The sequence below is a fragment of the Acipenser ruthenus genome, chromosome 15, assembly GCF_902713425.1.
Source record: "Acipenser ruthenus chromosome 15, fAciRut3.2 maternal haplotype, whole genome shotgun sequence".
In the NCBI taxonomy this organism is placed as follows: Eukaryota; Metazoa; Chordata; class Actinopteri; order Acipenseriformes; family Acipenseridae; genus Acipenser; species Acipenser ruthenus.
Window position 1 is genome coordinate 15,844,955 of NC_081203.1, and position 15,414 is coordinate 15,860,368.

At 35.4% G+C, this 15,414-nt stretch overlaps 1 protein-coding gene across 1 annotated transcript in view; it reads right to left on the reverse strand.

The window, feature by feature from the left end:
* Positions 1-1,626: 1,626 nt before the first annotated feature.
* The window catches only part of LOC117422092 (zinc finger protein 239-like), a 57,344-nt gene continuing 43,556 nt past the window's right edge, over positions 1,627-15,414 (reverse strand). The window contains exons 3-4 of the mRNA XM_058987199.1: positions 5,630-5,731; positions 1,627-3,636 (exon numbers count right to left, since the gene is read on the reverse strand). Coding sequence (XP_058843182.1) covers positions 3,535-3,636; positions 5,630-5,731 — 204 coding nt within the window. The 3' untranslated portion in view covers positions 1,627-3,534. The remainder of the gene's footprint in view (positions 3,637-5,629; positions 5,732-15,414) is intronic.

Below are 15,414 nucleotides of genomic sequence, written 5' to 3' on the forward strand. Positions count from 1 at the left end.
GCCTTCCATTTTCACTTTTTTTTTTTTTTGAAACTAGTCCTGTGGTGTTTTTTTTTTTTTTTTTTTTTTTTTTTTTTTAACACAAAACCCCCTCTCCTGGTCTGACACTTGGAGGCGCTGTTATCCCACTTCTGACACCACGTGTCACAAAGACGGCCGGAGTGGGTGGCGTCAGACCAGAAACAGGAACACAAACGACAGAGAGATGGGGTTTTGGTGAGGCTGAACGCGTGATCGCGTTCAGCATTTAATAAACAGAACAGAAAATAAAAGGTTGGAACAGACAAAAAACACTGGACACGGCACTTGCGCCAAAATAAAGAGACAAACAAAAATGAACACACACTAACAAACAGGGACGAACAAACACGGTGAGTAAAGCAATATTTACGTTCTTTCTTTCTTTCACTTTTTAGTTTCTCCTCTCTCTCCCGTTCTCCACTCACCGAACACCAACCACCAGTGACTAAAACGTGCATCTATATATACTGTTGTGCTGGGATTCAATTACTAATTAATTACTCACTTGAATCCCAGCACGTGAATTCATTACGTGCAACCCCGTGCCACACATTATACACATTTTATCTGCACGTGAAGTGATGTGCCATCCTCGTGCCTAAATATAATTATACACTTTAAACACACGTGAAACACAGACCCGTTTATATCCCGTGTACCAATCTATACACCAACATTTACACACGCACGCAACATACATACACAGAACACACAAATGCACACAGGGGCGGGGCACTTTGCCACATTGAGTCTGTCAAAAGATTATTCACTGAATAGACCAAGTAAAACCAATGTTGAATGTATGTCAAAGGTAAAATCCCAGTTAAGCATGGCAGTGAATAAAATAAGATTAATGAGCGTCACTCACTGACTTTCAAATACTTCCTGTCATTTAAAGATTGTGGTATTCTAGTTATTTCTTTTGGGGGAGCAATTTGCAAAAGCTTTCTGTCTATCATTTATTTTTCTACCTGCATACCAAGGAGAACAAGCATATGTACTATCTAGCCACAAAGACACAAACACCCTTAGTACACCAAGAAGAACACAGTGCATGTATTCAGATACAAAAGACCGTGACATATTCAAAACAGGTAAAAACAACAACGGGGAAGAGCCTTTAATACCATTCACTGGGTTTCCACTTTCAGAAGCAGCAATTGCATCTGCTTTGTGCTGTTCATGAGTTAAGAACATAAGAACATAAGAAAGTTTACAAACGAGAGGAGGCCATTCAGCCCATCTTGCTCGTTTGGTTGTTAGTAGCTTATTGATCCCAGAATCTCATCAAGCAGCTTCTTGAAGGATCCCAGGGTGTCAGCTTCAACAACATTACTGGGGAGTTGGTTCCAGACCCTCACAATTCTCTGTGTAAAAAAGTGCCTCCTATTTTCTGTTCTGAATGCCCCTTTATCTAATCTCCATTTATGACCCCTGGTCCTTTTTTCTTTTTTCAAGTCAAAGAAGTCCCCTGGGTTGACATTGTCTATACCTTTTAGGATTTTGAATGTTTGAATCAGATCGTCGCATAGTCTTCTTTTTTCAAGACTGAATAGATTCAATTCTTTTAGCCTGTCTGCATACGACATGCCTTTTAAACCCGGGATAATTCTGGTCGCTCTTCTTTGCACTCTTTCTAGAGCAGCAATATCCTTTTTGTAACGAGGTGACCAGAACTGAACACAATATTCTAGGTGAGGTCTTACTAATTCATTGTAGAGTTTTAACATTACTTCCCTTGATTTAAATTCAACACTTCTCACAATATATCCAAGCATCTTGTTAGCCTTTTTTATAGCTTCCCCACATTGTCTAAATGAAGACATTTCTGAGTCAACATAAACTCCTAGGTCTTTTTCATAGTTCCCTTCTTCAATTTCACTATCTCCCATATGATATTTATAATGCACATTTTTATTGCCCGCATGCAATACTTTACACTTTTCTCTATTAAATTTCATTTGCCATGTGTCTGCCCAATTTTGAATGCTGTCTAGATCATTTTGAATGATCTTTGCTGCTTCAACAGTGTCTGCTACTCCTCCTATTTTTGTGTCGTCTGCAAATTTAACGAGTTTGCTTACTATATCAGAGTCTAAATCATTAATGTAGATTAGGAATAGCAGAGGACCTAATACTGATCCCTGTGGTACACCACTGGTTACCTCACTCCATTTCGAGGTTTCTCCTCCTAATCAGTACTTTCTGTTTTCTACCTGTTAACCACTCCCTAATCCATGTGCATGCATTTCCTTGAATCCCTACTGCGTTCAGTTTCAGAATTAATCTTTTATGCGGGACTTTGTCAAAAGCTTTCTGGAAATCTAAATAAACCATGTCGTATGCTTTGCAGTTATCCATTTTCAATGTTGCATCCTCAAAAAAGTCAAGTAGGTTAGTTAGACATGATCTCCCTTTCCTAAAACCATGCTGGCTGTCTCCCAGGATATTGTTACCATATAGGTAATTTTCCATTTTGGATCTTATTATAGTTTCCATAAGTTTACATATAATAGAAGTCAGGCTTATTGGTCTGTAGTTACCTGGTTCGGTTTTGTCGCCCTTTTTGGGGACTATCATTGAAACTACTAGCTCCTGAACTTCTACTTGAGTTCACGAGTGGTCTGAGGGAATCGTGAAATGTTTGGGTAATGCATTGTGACACCATAGAAACCAAAAACATAATAGTTCACCAAACAAAGTTCTTATAGGTGGATCTTTTTCTTTAATGGGGTGTACTCTAGTGAATCCTCTTCCCTTGTGAACATGCTGACCAGGATGGAGACAAAAGTCACAACCATACTTGCCATTAAACAGGGTTGTGTTACGAAGGGCTGGTCTAGCCACTGAATCTGCTGAACAAATTAAAGTATGTATTTTAACAACCTTCTGACCTTCTCCTGGAATTGTTACTGTACACCTGTTTCATGCAAATCATTTAACTCTTTAACAAAAACACTCAAGTTGCTGTCCATCCTGGGCTTTCCTGGGCCAAACCACAGACATGACAACAGAACATTGTTGATTCTTAACTTGTATGGGAGTTCATTCACCATTACCTGAATAAGCCAGAAACTGCTTCTGGATGATTTAAATACTGAAACACCATCACTGTTCTACTGAAGAGAAATGCCATTCTGACGAAACTGTGTGGAATTCCTTACTTTTTGGTACAGTTTTCCAGATGTGACATCACCTATCTCTCTGCTTCTAGTGTGGACATTTTTCTGGATGTAATCTAAAATGGCTTCTTTTTCAAGCAGTCCCTGCTTTTTCAATGGGAGCTGGATGAAAAAGTGACCAGCCTTTTTGTTTAATTCTTTATTAAACCCCTCACCACATTCTGGACAGGAATCTACATTATCATTCTCAGGGCAGATATGTGATTGGCATATTTTACAAAAAAAATGCAGCACCATAGATGACAAGTCTGCACAATTGAACTTTTTGTACAGATGGTATTTGGTTGTTTTAGGAAAGTCTTTAACATGACATGACATAAGTTCAAGAAGATTATCCAAAGCAGAATCTGTCAGTCGATGTTTCAATGCAAAGGTCACTTTCATTTTTACTGAGCGGTGCTCCTGGATATAGTGGGTGATTGTCAAACTCATCCTACAGAAGAGAGGAAATACAGTTAGGAAGAGTAGAACCTACAGGAAGTCTTAAATGGTATTATCATTGATCAAAAACATTATCTGGAATCCATAACTTTAAACAAACACAACAGGATATATCACAATTCATACAATTCGTAAAAATGGTTTAATTCTGAATTTGCAAAAGTGTAAGATACTGTAGCGGTGGTGCGAATGGATGGACTGTGGGGGTGTATTTAGACAGGGGAATTTGAAAACAATTTTTGTCCAGTGTGTACTGTGTTAAGTGTTGTGGGCACCAGGGTTGTATTGTATTTTGTGTGTGTCTCTCTCTCCCCGCTGTTATCTTGCCTGGTGTTTCTGTGCAGTCTGCAAGTGTTGACGTGAGTGCGCTGTTTGTGTTCTGTTCTGTTCTGTGTTCTGAGTCGGGTTCGCTTTTCTCAATAGCTACTTTACCAAACCAACGTAGTAAGACCATCGTTTAGGTCAGTGTTTCCCGACTATCATTGAAACTACTAGCTCCTGAACTTCTACTTGAGTTCACGAGTGGTCTGAGGGAATCGTGAAATGTTTGGGTAATGCATTGTGACACCATAGAAACCAAAAACATAATAGTTCACCAAACAAAAAATATATCTGCACACTTGATTTTGCTAAATAATTCATGTGTTTCAAAACTGCCTACGCTCTTAAGAAACCACCATATGATGCACTTCAAGACCGCTAGATAAGTTGCAGCTTCACGTGGGGTTTTGGGATTGATCGAACACAAATCGATCGTATGCCGCTGCAGTAAACTGTAAATAATTAATAATCTTCAAACTCCAAGTACGACTGTTATGGGGAATTGGAGACGTATCCCTATTTAGTGTGGTTCAAGTTAAGAGCTATTCCATTTTAACCTCACCGTCTGGTCTGATCTTTTATTTTCCACTGTCACTGCCGCAGAACATTGCCCATAGCATGCTCAACGCTACAATATTATACTTGAATACTACAAGCAATGCCATCTTAAGTCTTGCATGTTCATTTTAAAATAATGTACCCAAGGCATCGGTGGTCTCTGTATGTGTGTGTGGCAATGTGCTCCGCCCTTGTGTGCATTTCTGTGTTGTATGTTGCGTGTGTTAATGTTGGTGTATAGAGATTGGTACACGGGATATAAACGGGTCTGTGTTTCACGTGGTATTTAAATTGTATATTTGTATTTAGGCACGGGATTGCACATCACTGCACGTGCATTTAAAGTATAGTATGTGAGCACATGGTTGCACAGAATTAATTCACGTGCTGGGATTCAAGTGAATAATTAATTAGTAATTGAATCCCAGCACAACAGTATAAATAGATGCACGTTTCATTCACTCGGTTTTGGGTGTTCGTGAGTGGAGAACGGGAGAGAGAAAGGAGAAAGAATTAAGAGGTTAGAAATAACAATTGCTACAGCGTGCTGGAAGTGCCAGCACGGTACTTGTTTAAACGTTTGTCCACTTGTTTTGTGTGTTAGTACGTTTTGTTTGTCCTTTTATTTTGGCGTGAAGTGCCGTGTCCTGTTTTTTGTGTTCGCTTATTTTGTTTATTAAATGCTGAGCACAACCAAGTGCTCAGCTTCACCAACCTCACTGTGTCTGTCTGTTTCTTCCGGGTCTGACGTGTCACCACTCAGCCAGCCTTGTGACAGTGTGTTATTGTGCTCATGAACTATTTTAAATTGCTTACATAAAGTACTCGCATTCATTTATGCAAAATAATTTAACAATGTAATGTGTCAAGGGATAGACAGAGCTGTAAGCCTAGGCTGTTAGCAAATTGGTTGTGAAATTGGTCAAAGCAAACTATATACAGTCGTTAGTTCTAAATAAATGTAAATTAAGTAAATGTAATGCAGTTGTGCATATAATTGCCATTACATGTTATGGGATTGGATGTTAAGCATACAGTATATACGGTAAGATTATATAACATTTAAAAGATTATATTGGTATTTTTCTTAATATAATTTTACTTACATTTTGACAGTCCACTTCAAATTCACACTGGGTGGAGTGGCAGGAAGCCCTATTAAACTCTGTTTCATCTTCACCTGTATTGGAAACCTCTTCATCGGACAGCTGTAAAACAGTAATAATTTAGTGTATAATAAAGTAGATTTTACATTTATTTAAATTCAGAATTCTCATTTTTGCAATCTTTATTTTTTGGGTGGTTCAAACTACAGTCAAACGTATACCCTTCCCTCATATCAACACAGTTGTAACATTGTTTATTTTGGTTAGAGGTCTACAATGTAGCAGCCTACTTCAAGTTCAAAGTAGTATAATTGCTTATAGCCACATTGATCTCAGGGGAATCCTCATGCAAATGGTGTTTGAGGCCGCAGGGGGAGTTATATTAAAACATATTTCTACCACGAAAACCATTTGAAATGTACAGTTTTTATCTATAAAACTGGATCATTAAGACATGCTTTAATTTACTCCTTAGAATTAATACTCTCATGGGGTTAAATGGCATTCTCTTGTAAATTTGTATTGGAGCTATGAAATAGCTGAGCGAGATCCAGGGAAACTGAATTACACTCTTCTGTAAAGCCGATTCACCCATACATAAATAAAGTAAACATCTGAAGCACATTTTTTTAAGTGTCCTATAATTTAACTCAATGTATGGGATATCCAATTGCCTTTACACTTCCTTTCAAATAACGAATATAAGAGTAGAATTATCCCTCGGTAACATTATATCCAAAACCTATATTTTTCGGCAGGACAGTTCTCCTCGTGGTTTACAAGAAGTCCTGTTTCATCACCGAGGAAGAAAACTTGATCAGGTGTTAGGACAGTGTTAAGGGAAGTCTCAGTTGGTTCCTCCTCATTTTCCGTTGAGCAGCCAGGCTGGCTATAAGTACATTAATTTATTTCTATCCCTCTCCTTACTTTTGTCATACGAGGCATATCTTCTTCTGCTTCATGATGTAAGAAACGTTTATACATTTCAATAAATGTCACCTTATCGGAGAGAAAACTGTCAGCAAAAAAGAGAAGTGCTGCTGCCTGCCTGCATGGTGTGCGCCCTACTTTTCAAATGTACCTGCACGAGACCAGCAAAGTGACCGTTTATGTTTGACTTCATGGAGCAGTAAAGAGATGGAGAAAATGTCATTTGCATTGTTTGATTTTTTTTTAAGAGAATGAGATAGAAATTGGCAAGAAAGAGTGGATTGTAGAATTTGATGAACGTAGTTACAAAAATAATGTAATTGAAACCAAAAATGTTTATGAGGTAAGATGGCCTGATGGTGGACTTAAACCTAGTGGAAAAGGGGACCTTCAAAAGAAAAATCCAAAATGGTTAACCTGTCCATCTTATGTACCGGCAATAGGTAAGACAAAGTGTAATGCTCTATATCAATTTGTCAATCAACTAAAAAGATTAAATACAGCAGAGGAAACTGAAGGTATGGGATGGACACTCTATTCCTTGCTTACAGTAAACAGTATATATATATATATACAGACGTGCTCAAATTTGTTGGTACCCCTCCACAAAAAACAAAGAATGCACAATTTTCTCTGAAATAACTTGAAACTGACAAAAGTAATTGGCATCCACCATTGTTTATTCCATATTTAATATAAATCAGACTTTGCTTTTGATTTTTTATTCAACATAATATTGTAAATAATAAAACAAATGAAAATGGTATGGACAAAAATGATGGGACCGCTAGCCTAATATTTTGTTGCACAACCTTTAGAGGCAATCACTGCAATCAAACGTTTTCTGTAGCTCTCAATGAGACTTCTGCACCTGTTAACAGGTAGTTTGGCCCACTCTTCCTGAGCAAACTGCTCCAGCTGTCTCAGGTTTGATGGGTGCCTTCTCCAGACTGCAAGTTTCAGCTCTTTCCATAGATGTTCGATAGGATTCAGATCAGGACTCATAGAAGGCCACTTCAGAATAGTCCAATGTTTTGTTCTTATCCATTCTTGGGTGCTTTTAGCTGTGTGTTTTGGGTCATTATCCTGTTGGAGGACCCATGACCTGCGACTGAGACAGAGCTTTCTGACACTGGGCAGTACGTTTTGCTCCAGAATGCCTAGATAGATTCAAGGCACCCTGTGCCAGGCGCAGCAAAGCAGCCCCAAAACATAACCGAGCCTCCTCCATGTTTCACTGTAGGTATGGTGTTCTTTGAAAGCTTTATTTTTTCATCTGTGAACATAGAGCTGATGTGACTTGCCAAAAAGCTCCAGTTTTGACTCATCTGTCCAAAGGACATTCTCCCAGAAGGATTGTGGCTTGTCAATATGCATTTTAGCAAATTCCAGTCTGGCTTTATGTTTTTCTTTCAAAAGTAGAGTCTCCTCCCATGGAGCCCACTTTCGCTCAAAAAGTGACAGATGGTGCGATCAGAAACTGACGTACCTTCACCTTGGAGTTCAGCTTGTATCTCTTTGGCAGTTATCCTTGGTTCTTATTCTACCATTCGCACTATCCTTCTGTTCAATCTGGGGTCGATTTTCCTCTTGTGGTCGCGCCCAGGGAGGTTGGCTAATTTTATTTCTTCATAATTTTAATGTACTATTCTTTTGAGAAAGCTTATAGGTTCGGACCTGTCAAGAAAACACAATTTTTTGATCTTCAATACTACCCAAATTTAGAGAAAACCTTTTCTGTAAAAGTGGACTGGTCCGGACTTGTTGAAAAAATTAAATTTTGGCCAATTTTATCTTTTCTTAATTTTAATGTACTATTCTTTTGAGAAAGCTTATAGGTTCGGACCTGTCAAGAAAACACAATTTTTTGATCTTCAAAACTACCCAAATTTAGACATCCACTTTTCTGAAAAAGTGGACTGGTCCGGACCTGTTGAAAAAAATAATAATTCTTGACCATTTTATTTTTTCATAATTTCAATGCCCTGAACTTTTGAGTAAGCTTACAGGTTCGGACATGTCAAGAAAACACAATTTTTTGATCTTCAAAACTACCCAAATTTAGACACCACCTTTTCTGTAAATGTGGACTGGAACGGACCAGTCAAAAATATTATTTAGGCATTTTTATTTTTTCATAATTTCGATCTACTATATTTTTGAAAAAGCTATAGGTTCGGACATGTCAAAAAATACAATTTATTGATCTTCAAAACAACCCAAATTTAGACACCCCCTTTTCTGTAAAAGTGGACTGGTCCGGACCAGTCGAAAAAATTAAATTTTGGCCAATTTTAATGTACTGTTCTTTTGAGAAAGCTTATAGGTTCAGACATGTCAAGAAAACACAATTTTTTGATCTTCAAAACAACCAGAATTTAGACACCCCCTTTTCTGAAAAGTGGACTGGTACAGACCTGTCAAATATTATTTTGGCCATTTTATTTTTTCATAATTTTAATGTACTTTTCTTTTGAGAAAGCTTATAGGTTCGGACCTGTGAAGAAAACACAATTTTTTGATCTTCAAAACTACCCAAATTTAGACACCCCCTTTTCTGTAAAAGTGGACTGGTCCGGACCTGTCGAAAAAAATAATATTTCTTGACCATTTTATTTTTTCATAATTTCAATGCCCCGAACTTTTGAGTAAGCTTACAGGTTCGGACATGTCAAGAAAACACAATTTTTTGATCTTCAAAACTACCCAAATTTAGACACCCCATTTTCTGAAAAAGTGGACTTGAACGGACGTGTCAAAAATATTATTTTGGCCATTTTATTTTTTCATAATTTCGATCTACTATATTTTTGAAAAATCTTATAGGTTCGGACATGTCAAGAAAACACAATTTTTTGATCTTCAATACTACCCAAATATAGACACCCCCTTTTCTGTAAAAGTGGAGTTCCAGACCTGTTGAAAAAAATAATAATTTTGGACCATTTTATTTTTTCATAATTTCAATGCCCTGAACTTTTGAGTAAGCTCACAGGTTCGGACCTGTGAAGAAAACACAATTTTTTGATCTTCAAAACTACCCAAATTTAGACACCCCCTTTTCTGTAAAAGTGGACTGGTCCGGACCTGTTGAAAAAAATAATAATTCTTGACCATTTTATTTTTTCATAATTTCAATGCCCCGAACTTTTGAGTAAGCTTACAGGTTCAGACATGTCAAGAAAACACAATTTTTTGATCTTCAAAAGTACCCAAATTTAGACACCCCCTTTTCTGAAAAAGTGGACTGGAACGAACCTGTCAAAAATATTATTTTGGCCATTTTATTTTTTCATAATTTCGATCTACTATATTTTTGAAAAAGTTTATAGGTTCGGACATGTCAAGAAAACACAATTTTTTGATATTCAATACTACCCAAATTTAGACACCCCCTTTTCTGTAAAAGTGGAGTTCCAGACCTGTTGAAAAAAATAATTATTTTGGACCATTCTATTTTTTCATAATTTCAAAGCCCCGAAATTTTGAGAAAGCTTACAGGTTCAGATATGTCAAGAAAACACAATTTTTTGATCTTCAAAACTACCCAAATTTAGACACCCCATTTTCTGAAAAAGTGGACTGGTCCGGACGTGTTGAAAAAAATAATAATTCTTGACCATTTTATTTTTTCATAATTTCAATGCCCCGAAACTTTGAGAAAGCTTACAGGTTCGGACCTGTGAAGAAAACACAATTTGTTGATCTTCAAAACTACCCAAATTTAGACACCCCCTTTTCTAAAAAAGTCGACTGGTCCGGACCTGTGGAAAAAATTAAATTTTGGCCAATTTTATCTTTTCATAATTTTAATGTACTGTTCTTTTGAGAAAGCTTATAGGTTCGGACCTGTCAAGAAAACAGAATTTTTTGATCTTCAAAACTACCAAAATTTAGAGATAACCTTTTCTGTAAAAGTGGACTGGTCCGGACCTGTTGAAAAAAATAATAATTTTTGACCATTTTATTTTTTCATAATTTCAATGCCCCGAACTTTTGAGTAAGCTTACAGGTTCAGACCTGTGAAGAAAACACAATTTTTTTATCTTCAGAACTACCAAAATTAAGACACCCCCTTTTCTAAAAAAAGTAGACTGGTCCGGAGCTGTCGAAAAAATTAAATTTTGGCCAATTTTATCTTTTCATAATTTTAATGTACTTTTCTTTTGAGAAAGCTTATAGGTTCTGACCTGTGAAGAAAACACAATTTTTTGATCTTCAAAACTACCAAAATTTAGACACCCCCTTTTCTGTAAAAGTGGAATGGTCCGGACCTGTTAAAAAAAAATTATAATTTTGGACCATTTTATTTTTTCATAATTTCAATGCCCCGAAACTTTGAGAAAGCTTACAGGTTCAGACATGTCAAGAAAACACAATTTTTTGATCTTCAAAACTACCCAAATTTAGACACCCCCTTTTCTGTAAAAGTGGACTGGTCCGGACGTGTTGAAAAAAATAATAATTCTTGACCATTTTATTTTTTCATAATTTCAATGCCCCGAAACTTTGAGAAAGCTTACAGGTTCAGACATGTCAAGAAAACACAATTTTTTGATCTTCAAAACTACCCAAATTTAGACACCCCCTTTTCTGAAAAAGTGGACTGGTCCGGACGTGTTGAAAAAAATAATAATTCTTGACCATTTTATTTTTTCATAATTTCAATGCCCTGAACTTTTGAGTAAGCTTACAGGTTCAGACATGTCAAGAAAACACAATTTTTTGATCTTCAAAAGTACCCAAATTTAGACACCCCCTTTTCTGAAAAAGTGGACTGGAACGGACCTGTCAAAAATATTATTTTGGCCATTTTATTTTTTCATAATTTCGATCTACTATATTTTTTAAAAAGCTTATAGGTTCGGACATGTCAAGAAAACACAATTTTTTGATATTCAATACTACCCAAATTTAGACACCCCCTTTACTGTAAAAGTGGAGTTCCAGACCTGTTGAAAAAAATAATTATTTTGGACCATTTTATTTTTTCATAATTTCAAAGCCCCGAAATTTTGAGAAAGCTTACAGGTTCAGATATGTCAAGAAAACACAATTTTTTGATCTTCAAAACTACCCAAATTTAGACACCCCCTTTTCTGAAAAGGTGGACTGGTCCGGACGTGTTGAAAAAAATAATAATTCTTTACCATTTTATTTTTTCATAATTTCAATGCCCCGAAACTTTGAGAAAGCTTACAGGTTCGGACCTGTGAAGAAAACACAATTTGTTGATCTTCAAAACTACCCAAATTTAGACACCCCCTTTTCTAAAAAAGTCGACTGGTCGACCTGTGGAAAAAATTTAATTTTGGCCAATTTTATCTTTTCATAATTTTAATGTACTATTCTTTTGAGAAAGCTTATAGTTTCGGACATGTCAAGAAAACACAATTTTTTGATCTTCAAAACTACCCAAATTTAGACACCCCCTTTTCTGTAAAAGTGGACTGGTCCGGACCTGTTGAAAAAAATAATAATTTTTGACCATTTTATTTTTTCATAATTTCAATGCCCCGAACTTTTGAGTAAGCTTACAGGTTCAGACCTGTGAAGAAAACACAATTTTTTTATCTTCAGAACTACCAAAATTAAGACACCCCCTTTTCTAAAAAAAGTCGACTGGTCCGGAGCTGTCGAAAAAATTAAATTTTGGCCAATTTTATCTTTTCATAATTTTAATGTACTGTTCTTTTGAGAAAGCTTATAGGTTCGGACCTGTCAAGAAAACAGAATTTTTTGATCTTCAAAACTACCCAAATTTAGACACCCCCTTTTCTGTAAAAGTGGACTGGAACGGACCAGTCAAAAATATTATTTAGGCATTTTTATTTTTTCATAATTTCGATCTACTATATTTTTGAAAAAGCTTATAGGTTCGGATATGTCAAAAAAACAATTTTTTGATCTTTAAAACAACCCAAATATAGACACCCCCTTTTCTGTAAAAGTGGACTTGTCCGGACCTGTTGAAACAAATAATAATTTTTGACCATTTTATTTTTTCATAATTTCAATGCCCTGAACTTTTGAGTAAGCTTACAGGTTCAGACATGTCAAGAAAACACAATTTTTTGATCTTCAAAAGTACCCAAATTTAGACACCCCCTTTTCTGAAAAAGTGGACTGGAACGGACCAGTCAAAAATATTATTTTGGCCATTTTATTTTTTCATAATTTCGATCTACTATATTTTTGAAAAAGCTTATATGTTCGGACATGTCAAGAAAACACAATTTTTTGATATTCAATACTACCCAAATTTAGACACCCCCTTTTCTGTAAAAGTGGAGTTCCAGACCTGTTGAAAAAAATAATTATTTTGGACCATTTTATTTTTTCATAATTTCAAAGCCCCGAAATTTTGAGAAAGCTTACAGGTTCAGATATGTCAAGAAAACACAATTTTTTGATCTTCAAAACTACCCAAATTTAGACACCCCCTTTTCTGAAAAAGTGGACTGGTCCGGACGTGTTGAAAAAAATAATAATTCTTGACCATTTTATTTTTTCATAATTTCAATGCCCCGAACTTTTGAGTAAGCTTACAGGTTCAGACCTGTGAAGAAAACACAATTTTTTAATCTTCAGAACTACCAAAATTAAGACACCCCCTTTTCTAAAAAAAGTCGACTGGTCCGGAGCTGTCGAAAAAATTAAATTTTGGCCAATTTTATCTTTTCATAATTTTAATGTACTGTTCTTTTGAGAAAGCTTATAGGTTCGGACCTGTCAAGAAAACAGAATTTTTTGATCTTCAAAACTACCCAAATTTAGACACCCCCTTTTCTGTAAAAGTGGACTGGAACGGACCAGTCAAAAATATTATTTAGGCATTTTTATTTTTTCATAATTTCGATCTACTATATTTTTGAAAAAGCTTATAGGTTCGGATATGTCAAAAAAACAATTTTTTGATCTTTAAAACAACCCAAATATAGACACCCCCTTTTCTGTAAAAGTGGACTTGTCCGGACCTGTTGAAACAAATAATAATTTTTGACCATTTTATTTTTTCATAATTTCAATGCCCTGAACTTTTGAGTAAGCTTACAGGTTCAGACATGTCAAGAAAACACAATTTTTTGATCTTCAAAAGTACCCAAATTTAGACACCCCCTTTTCTGAAAAAGTGGACTGGAACGGACCAGTCAAAAATATTATTTTGGCCATTTTATTTTTTCATAATTTCGATCTACTATATTTTTGAAAAAGCTTATATGTTCGGACATGTCAAGAAAACACAATTTTTTGATATTCAATACTACCCAAATTTAGACACCCCCTTTTCTGTAAAAGTGGAGTTCCAGACCTGTTGAAAAAAATAATTATTTTGGACCATTTTATTTTTTCATAATTTCAAAGCCCCGAAATTTTGAGAAAGCTTACAGGTTCAGATATGTCAAGAAAACACAATTTTTTGATCTTCAAAACTACCCAAATTTAGACACCCCCTTTTCTGAAAAAGTGGACTGGTCCGGACGTGTTGAAAAAAATAATAATTCTTGACCATTTTATTTTTTCATAATTTCAATGCCCCGAACTTTTGAGTAAGCTTACAGGTTCAGACCTGTGAAGAAAACACAATTTTTTAATCTTCAGAACTACCAAAATTAAGACTCCCCCTTTTCTAAAAAAAGTCGACTGGTCGAAAAAATTAAATTTTGGCCAATTTTATCTTTTCATAATTTTAATGTACTGTTCTTTTGAGAAAGCTTATAGGTTCGGACCTGTCAAGAAAACAGAATTTTTTGATCTTCAAAACTACCCAAATTTAGACACCCCCTTTTCTGTAAAAGTGGACTGGAACTGACCTGTCAAAAATATTATTTAGGCATTTTTATTTTTTCATAATTTCGATCTACTATATTTTTGAAAAAGCTTATTATTTTGGCCATTATATTTTTTCATAATTTCGATCTACTATATTTTTGAAAAAGCTTATATGTTCGGACATGTCAAGAAAACACAATTTTTTGATATTCAATACTACCCAAATTTAGACACCCCCTTTTCTGTAAAAGTGGAGTTCCAGACCTGTTGAAAAAAATAATTATTTTGGACCATTTTATTTTTTCATAATTTCAAAGCCCCGAAATTTTGAGAAAGCTTACAGGTTCAGATATGTCAAGAAAACACAATTTTTTGATATTCAATACTACCCAAATTTAGACACCCCCTTTTCTGTAAAAGTGGAGTTCCAGACCTGTTGAAAAAAATAATAATTCTTGACCATTTTATTTTTTCATAATTTCAATGCCCCAAACTTTTGAGTAAGCTTACAGGTTCAGACATGTCAAGAAAACACAATTTTTTGATCTTCAAAAGTACCCAAATTTAGACACCCCCTTTTCTGAAAAAGTGGACTGGAACGGACCTGTCAAAAATATTATTTTGGCCATTTTATTTTTTCATAATTTCGATCTACTATATTTTTGAAAAAGCTTATAGGTTCGGATATGTCAAGAAAACACAATTTTTTGATATTCAATACTACCCAAATTTAGACACCCCCTTTTCTGTAAAAGTGGAGTTCCAGACCTGTTGAAAAAAATAATTATTTTGGACCATTTTATTTTTTCATAATTTCAAAGCCCCGAAATTTTGAGAAAGCTTACAGGTTCAGATATGTCAAGAAAACACAATTTTTTGATCTTCAAAACTACCCAAATTTAGACACCCCCTTTTCTGAAAAAGTGGACTGGTCCGGACGTGTTGAAAAAAATAATAATTCTTGACCATTTTATTTTTTCATAATTTCAATGCCCCGAACTTTTGAGTAAGCTTACAGGTTCAGACCTGTGAAGAAAACACAATTTTTTAATCTTCAGAACTACCAAAATTAAGACTCCCCC